Below are 8,760 nucleotides of genomic sequence, written 5' to 3' on the forward strand. Positions count from 1 at the left end.
GAAAGGTAAACAGTTAAGGCCCGAGCACCCTCATTGGTAATATTAGAACGCCAGACTTTTAGGATCTAAGGTAAAAGTCTTACCAAGTGAGTCAGATGTTGCTTGGTTCTTGGCTATCAGCTTATAGATCTAATGTTTTGTATTGTAATGATCTATACACCTACTGAACATGACACAACAAAACATGATAATATTTTTAACCATTAACAACCAACACCTGAGGACTTTCAACAAATGCTTTTCAACTTGGTTCATGAACAAAGGTATAGTATATTTGCAATTATATACGTGGTATGATGTTAAAAGTAGAATACTTTGTGATTTTCATAAGTTATGGGCCTTTGTTCTGTTTTGTTCTGATCACGTTCAAATTCAACTGCGGTTAATCACACTGAGAGATTGAGTGAGAGGTATGTGAATGCTCACAGGCAAAATTGATGCCTCTATGGTGGTCGCTGGTCAGGCATTCAGGATTCTGATCTATTTAAAAGATATGGTAGTTAAGTCTACCATAACAGCCCACCAACTTAGTTATGGTATCAGATATTTAAACAGTAAGCAAATGTACCTGATAGTATTTGGTTTAAGCAACAATGTACCGCCTGAGCAATGAAGTATCACACTAATCATCATGGTCTCAAGATGAAAGTATTAATCCGATGAGTCGGCTATAGGTAGCTTTCCTGCCATTAAACGCATTGATAGTTAATGAGAAGATCAATGCAAAACTAGAAAAATTAAGGCATAATATGCAAAAATCATTTTAAGAAAAAATCATTTGAGTAATAGAAGGATACCTGAACGGGTAACAATCCAATGGCTTCAGGATATGTCAAAGTCTGCATAATGTCAGCACATCAACGACAGATATTGTACACTGCTAGAACTGCAGATTATGGAAATATGTCTGTCCTGGCTCCTGAGATTGGCACTTCAAACTTGAACAGAAGTTCAATTTCTTACAGAAAAGGAGCCTGTAAAAATACAATTAATCAGTTCAAGACTTCCAAAAAAGTATTTGGAAACAACAAAACAAAGAAGTTGAGACATTACATGAAAGCACGGCCTCATGAATCATGCAGAAGTATTGTTACCGGTTCCAATACATTTAAACTAACATTATCATATATTTTTACCAAAGAAAGGATGATTTATATCTATGTGTATGGAGGATGTGGTTGTTACCTCTGGAAGAAACAAGAAAGCTTAAGTTGCTTCCCAAATCCCAACAAAGAAAATTGCAAGTGAAGGAACTAAATGAAAAGAAATCATTTTTTCTCCTTTTCACTTTTTCAGAACTTTTTCTATACAAACTTGTTAACTTTGTTATCTTCGATTAAGTTCTCTAACATTTTCTAGCAGCTTTGAAGTAAAGCAGGAGGAAAATATCCCAGAGCATCATGTCTAGCTCTTCAAATATGATTTCTCAAACCTGCACAAAACTTCTCTTAAAGCTGAATCTGAAATGTCTTATGATCTTATTTTAATTGCTACTCTGTATAACCCTTTAGCTTGATGTAATTTGTTTTAATCTGCAACCATCTTTAAGACAGTTCCAAACATTTCTCTTAACATTTAGCAAACATCTAAAAGAACAGAATCACGTCTTCAATTTAGACCACTTATGCGCCAAAATTCATTCTCAGCCTTGATCAAACAATTTAGGTTCTGTTTGCAGCTAATCTAGCACTGAAGTCCAACAAACGATCCTATGCTCATGCTAGGCAACAGCCTTAACCGTCTGAAGGGTGTTGTGAGTGGTACAAACAGACAGTTTACAAGATTGTTTGAAAACATGCACCTGTTTGTGGGACAAAGACAGGTGTGTGGAAGAAGCGGGTTGGAGAGAACTCAAACTGATTAGAAATAACAGAAGCTTGACCTTGTGTACCTTCCTATTCCTTGTCAAATACGAAGTAGTCGATATTTTCCCAAACATCAATATGACCCTTCTTTCCCCATCAACTTCCTAGTAATCACAACCAGCCCCTTAAATAAGGGATAGATAAATATAGAGGAATAATGGACAAACATGACCCAATAAGAATCATCCTCAAGATACACTTAGCCATTAGGGATTATATAGAAGAAAATGCAAGGCCCAGTAAGCCCAATGGCCAATCAGAACAAAATCCACTAATTGACTCCCACATATAACAGATTCCTGAACCACCATATGTACTAATCATTCTTGTGATGTTGGTAACAAATATTTCAAGGTCAATCACCTTTAGATAGAAATCCAAAGAATTTGAAAGAAAGAGATCCAGCAGAGAGAGCATGCACAACACGTATTCTCTGTAAAGTTCAGGAAGGCTCTTTAATGCAGTAAAGAAAAGATTATTACTGCAGTAGTAACCCTAGTAGGGGAAAAAAGTGGCAAAGTTCACAAGGAACAGAAACAAGGATGGTCCCCCTTTCAGAATACAATACCTGGCAAGCGGTAATAAACGGTGGTAATGGGAATGAATTTGTAGTGTAAAAATATAAGAAAACTCATACACCTATGTCCATGAGAATGCTCATTCACCTAAAGAATCTCATTTTCTTCATAATCTTCATTGTCATCCATTACAATTAAGGAGTTGTTTTGGGTGGGATTGAACATTTATGAACAAAAACCCAAGTTGGGAGTCAAAATCCTCTATCCCACAATTTTTGTACCACTTGGTGTGCCACTTCCTATTGGTTGATATTTGTAATTAGTCGCCCATTTTTATTTTCATACTCCACCGTTGAGTTAGCAACCCGAAAAATAAATAAACTACATTAGTATCAATCAATATGAAGAAGTGGCACACAAGTGGTACATCAATTGTGGGACAGAAGATTCAGACTCCTAAGTTTGGAGATGTATTGCACTAACATGGACATCATGATGTTACTTTTCTTCTCAAATTACATTTATCTCATTACCGTCATTTATTACCAGCTACCAAACGGGCAGGCTACATGATGCTCTAGGGGAAACCAAGGTGGTATACACCTTTTCAAAGCCTACTACAAAGCATCCATGCAAGATTGCAAGGTACTTTACGTTTTACAGAAATAGTTCCTCCTTCACATCCTTTCCTATCCTTTCATTTGTAATTGCTTCTACAGTAACAGCTACACCCCACCCCAACCAACCAAACCAATCATGCATTCAATCAGCAACCTTTAAATTATCAATTTATCTTACACTGCAGTGTACAATAGTCCATCTTCTGTCCATGGTCAACAAACAAGAGATCATCCTGAATTCATCTCCATCATGCAAAGCTAATATCATCATATATAACTGAAATGTACTTACAGGTAGTGAAAACTTCATTCTGCTCCTACCGTATGGGAATACACCTTTTCACACCTCATACTACCTTCAAAACAACCCTAACTATACTCACCGGTATAATATTGTCTCCAGTTTACAACTATATCCTCAGATTCATAAATCATAACCTCTTTAGTTTACAACTCATTACTCATCTCTAGCTTACATCCTTTGCCCAACTCTACAAGTCACCCTTCTGTAGTTCACCTCTGGTGTACATACTGATCAAAAAGAACAAACATATTCCTCATCAACCATTTATTTTTCATCCCCATTACACAAGTCTCTTCTCGGGATACCATTGCCTATACATACATCACCTCACTACACCCCGTCGTCTGTTTAAACTCATCTCTCCCCAACACTTTAAGTAACTCTTAGTATCTTCTATAGTTCATCTCCAGGGTACTTATCACCTACAAATTAAAACCACCAACATATTTCCCAACACGAGCCTACTCGTGATTACCAGTCTACATGTCTCGCATTAGTTCCCATCATTTTTGCTTTAAAACCCATCCAAGACTACATGCATTCCTAATTTTCTCCCCGTCACTGGTCTAAAAATCACTGATCCGATTTACAGCCTATGTCCCAATCCCCAGTCTACAGTCCGTTCCATGTTTAGTTCTCATTCATTGCCTACAAATCGGTATCACCAATATAATCTTCCTCCTTTGTCTAAAAGACACTCAATTAGTCCCCTCTAGTTGACATCCTTTTGGGTGTATACTGTATAGTGAGTTAGTGACCCAATTTGCAGAAAGTTTTGGGTCACAAGTCACAACAGTATAGGACTATAGGTACGCTATACACACCGCATTTGGAATGGCTGACCGTTGAGTGGTTGACGCGACATTGCTGACTTGCGCAAATGGCTGACTGTTGAGTAACTTGGAGTTGCTTCGTGTTGACTCTTTGTGGCTTATTGTAATCTAATATATCACTATTAGCTATATAATCAGAGATTATTAATCAATAATAAGTGATATTCTTGCGTAATTATAATTAAGTTATGTTGGAGTCGTTTGGACTTAAAGACATACCTCTTTGAAATAACCTCTTTAAGTGCTTTTGCATTCTCCATAAATAGGGAATGACTTCTTTGTGAATGATGATGAGAAAAACTGTCATTCTCTTGTTGTCTCTTCTAGGATATTGTATGGATTCTTGTTACAGTGCTCTTTGATTTGCAATCTCTAGTAGATTACTTTTGTTATAACCACCAAAACTAATTGGTCTTCTTGTATTTCAATTGAATTACTGTATAACTTCGTTGGTCTAAGTGTGGTTGGTAAATTACCATTAGGAAAGAGGCATTTTCTACGGGCCTAAAATAACACATCTGTTTCTACCCCATATGTATTTCTAACTCTATCCATTATAAGTCTCAATGTAAACAGTGTATGTGGCCACCTCAAAGTTTTAAGTATCAGTGTTTTTCAACTAAAGGGACGTACCTTGATGCTAGCCGATTTCCAATGATGATTTGCCTTAGTATTTTAAGAAAGAATTTTGCATCTCCATCTTTCCATATTACCACCTAACCTTCAGCATGATCCCAAAAGTTAAAATGAGGAAGCTGATCAGAAACCTTCAACTCTGCAAAAAGTAGCCACTCCTGCCAGTTCTTCTGCGTATGCAAAAACATCGGTTATTAATCAATAAATTTTACAGCTGGGAACTAAGAGAAACACTGAGGACAACACAAAACTTAAATTTACACAGCATCATTTATATGTCACATGAATCAGTAGTAATTCTACATCATTATATGTCTCAAGTGCCTACATCAACACATTAAAGCTACTAATGCTGCTAGCAGGAAAAATGGTGTCCCTAATACCGTTATTGGTACAAATAATAAATCACCAAACTTCACCTTCAGGGGGCGGGGTGAGGAGACTGAAAAAGGCGAACAGAACAGGTATATGAAAACAGAAAAGGAAGCCATAAAGAAATGACCGTGTTCTGACATCTATGATATAATATAAAAAATAAAAAAACAGCAAATTACCACTTTCCCTCCTACTTTCCTACACAGAATGCAAGTATGGTAGGATGTTGTGTCAAATTACCAGTTAACAGATTCTGCAAGAGCTTCCCTTCTTGACATAATTGCCTATTGTGCTTTATTCAAACATGCGGCTAAAGACTGGCAGAGATATTTCCCATGCCCTTCAAGCAGGGGGCATGTAAAGAGAAGAGCTAAGAAAGGTAACTCACTCCTGCTACAATGACCTGCTTCCTTTGTCACTTTGAGAAAACAATAGTTTTAAAGTGGTTATACTGGATTTGTCAGTTATCTTAAAATGGTACCGAACTGGAGGATTTAGCTTATTCAACTTTCCTGCTGCCCACTCTCCTAATCTTGGATTCCGATACTTTTTACAAGCATCAAATACCCTTATCAAAATAGAGTTGGTTGGCTCAAATGGCATTATCTTGAATAGATTGTCGAGCTCATTCATCGATCCATATCTAGTGTAAAGTTTAATCATACACTCATAATGCTCTAATCTGGCCATGATGCCATACTCACTGATCATTGCATCAAAATATCTCTTGCCCTCATCAACATAGCCCTTAGAAATACAAGCATTGAAAACTGCCTGGAAGGTAACATTATCAGGTTGAACCCCGGTCTCTTTCATCAAAGCAAACAAGTCAAGAGCCTCTGTTGCTTTACCAACACGACAACACCCAATAATCATAGAATTCCAAAGAATCACATCCCCCGGCTTCGCATTTTTGAAGATCTTAATTGCATACTCAAGGTGTCCACATTTTGAGTACATCTCAAATAAAGCACCTAAGACAACAACATCTATTGCATAGCCATTCCTGATCATAAAACCATGTATTTCTTTTCCTTGGTTATATGCAAATACGTTAGCACAAGCTGCAAGAAGGATTGAAAATGTATACTCATTTGGAGTTGTTTCCTTCTGCATCTCGAAAAACATAGCCATAACATCTTCACTCATTTGATGTTGTGCCAAGGAATTCATCAAGGAGTTCCACGATATTGTGTCCCTTCGACAACTCATGTTATAAAAGCAATATTTAGCTCCTTTTATGTCCCTGCATTTTCCATACATGTAAATGACTGCATTGTTGACAGATATAACAGACTCAAATCCATGTCGGTATATGTAAGCATGAGCTTGTTTACCAAACTCGAGTTTTGACAGTGAAGCAGACACATTCAACACTAGATTAAGAGTTACACTATCAGCATCTTTAATTTTCTGGCGCATCTTGAAAATAAAACTCAGAGCCTCCTCCCATTGACCAGAGCGTACATAACCGGCCAACATTGCATTCCAAGAGATGATGCTACGCTCAGGCATCTTATCAAAAAGCTCTTGAGCTTCTTTGAGTCTTCCTGCCATGGCATATCCCGATACCATAGAAGTCCAAGAAAATAAATCCTTTTCATTAGACTGATCAAATATCTTTCTAGCACTCACAACATCATTGCATTTCACATACATACCAATGAGAGAATTAGCAACTTTCCCATCATCTTCATATCTAAACTTAACTACAACACCATGTATCTGAATCCCCTCCAAAAACGCCTGCCTCTTAGAACACGCAACAAGAGCACTTGAAAAGGTAAATGTCAATGGCCTAACACCTTCTATAATTGTCTGAAAAAACATGGAAATTGATTCTCTTTCATCGCCCACCTCCAGATATCGCCTTACAATCACATTCCACGAAACAGCATTTGGTCTATGAATTTCATCAAACATCCTGCGTGCATCAACCATTTTATCACATTTCCCATAAACATCAACTAAAGCACTCGCTAATATCACATTATCACTATACCCTAGTTTCACAATAACCCCATGAACTACCCTTGCAAAACCTAATTCCAATAAAATCCCACAAGAACCAAGAACACTAGCAAAGGTAACCTCACTCGGCGAAAACTCAGACCGATTCATCTCCAAAAAGACGGATAACGTCTTTCTCGGAGACCCTCCTTTCGCATAAGCAGTGATCAGGGCATTCCAACTGCCTCCATCTCTGTGAGGCATTTCGTCGAACAGTTCCCGTGCATCCCTCAAACACCGGCATTTCCCATAAGCCTCGATTGCCCTGTTAAGAAAAAACGTGGGTGGTGGATCATAGTTGGTAATGAGATGAGATTCGACCTTCCGAGCTTCAACAATGGCTCGGCTGGCGGTGCAGAGCTGGAAGAGGCGACCGTAGAGGGAGAGATCGAAGGGGTATGGGGCGGCGAAGAGGAGAGATACGGCTTTTTTGAGGCGACCGGCTTCGAGATGAGAGAGAATGGTGTCGACGGTGGTTTTCGCCGGAGTAGGTATGAATTTCTCGGCGATGGAGTTGTTGGTTTGAAGCAAACGGTTGATAGCTGAGGCACCAGAATTCACACCCATCTATAACTTTTGAAAAATTTCCCGGGAAAACTAGAATGTGACTTTGTGAGAGTATAATTTTTTTTTTGTTTTTTTTTTTTTTTTGAGGGGGTGTGAGAGTATAATTAAACTAACGGATTTTTCATGAAATACCCCCGAATTATGGCGTAATTCACCAAATGCCCCTCGACTTTCAGAAATTCACCAAATGCCCCTCACAAATGACTTAATACCCAAAATACCCTTACTAATGACGCGCCGTTAGTCCTCCGTTAGCCTAATTTTTAAATTCACCAAATACCCCTATTTTATAACTTATTTCATATAATACCCCTATTCTGAAACTTAATTCACCAAATACACATAACTTAAAATTACCCATTTTGATGCTCAGCGGCTAGTTTTTATGTTTGAAAATTAGCCGTTGCTTATTGTTTGCTTATAAAAACCCCTTTTCTAACTATTTATTGTAGTTTTTCTATTGTTTTGTTAATTTCATATCATTTTTGTCATGAGTTTTCTTTCAAAATCATCATCCACACCCATGAATCCACATATGTAAGAGTCCCAAACAATTTCTAATATTATGGGAGGAAATTTCCATCTGAGGCTCCGATACAACACTCAGTAAGTTTCAATTATGATCCAATAAGTTCAGGCCTCATCTAGTAAAGACAATGCACTTTAGCTGAGCAAAAGGCCAAAAAACCCCATTTTCAAAGGGATCTTATGTAAGTGAAGCTGAAGTAATTCAATCTAAAGCTAACACCTTAATTTTCTTATTGTCCGAATGGTAAAGAAACTAAGAAATCAAGTTCAATAACACATACATTTTTATCACAACCTCGATTTCAACTTGGATTCATGATGTGAAAATCTTGAGTTTGGAGGCAAATCTTTGTGCCAAGATTCATGTTTTTTCACTGGTTCATGAGCTTTGGAACATACCTTAGTTTCATTTTTTTTTCTTGTTCCCTCAAATCCAAAAATAGACATTTGTCCATAAATCTGACCATGTCAATAGGACCTAGCTCAAAAGAAAAGTGGGAAAAC

General features: G+C 37.6%; 1 protein-coding gene across 2 annotated transcripts; it reads right to left on the reverse strand.

The window, feature by feature from the left end:
- Window positions 1-8,343, reverse strand: LOC110781945 (pentatricopeptide repeat-containing protein At3g26540). 2 transcript variants are annotated; one of them, XM_021985992.2, is made up of 4 exons: window positions 5,392-8,343; window positions 4,774-4,946; window positions 798-974; window positions 1-678 (listed from the first exon to the last, which is right to left on the reverse strand). In XM_021985992.2, the coding sequence occupies exon 1, from the start codon at window positions 7,726-7,728 to the stop codon at window positions 5,545-5,547; it is 2,184 nt and encodes a 727-aa protein (XP_021841684.2). In that variant the 5' UTR covers window positions 7,729-8,343; the 3' UTR covers window positions 1-678; window positions 798-974; window positions 4,774-4,946; window positions 5,392-5,544. The 2 variants fall into 2 exon arrangements, with proteins under 2 accessions (XP_021841684.2, XP_056693778.1); XM_056837800.1 differs by having other exon boundaries at window positions 3-683.
- Between the last annotated feature and the right edge of the window lie 417 nt (window positions 8,344-8,760).

This window comes from Spinacia oleracea, chromosome 2 (assembly GCF_020520425.1).
Source record: "Spinacia oleracea cultivar Varoflay chromosome 2, BTI_SOV_V1, whole genome shotgun sequence".
Classification (NCBI taxonomy): domain Eukaryota; kingdom Viridiplantae; phylum Streptophyta; class Magnoliopsida; order Caryophyllales; family Amaranthaceae; genus Spinacia; species Spinacia oleracea.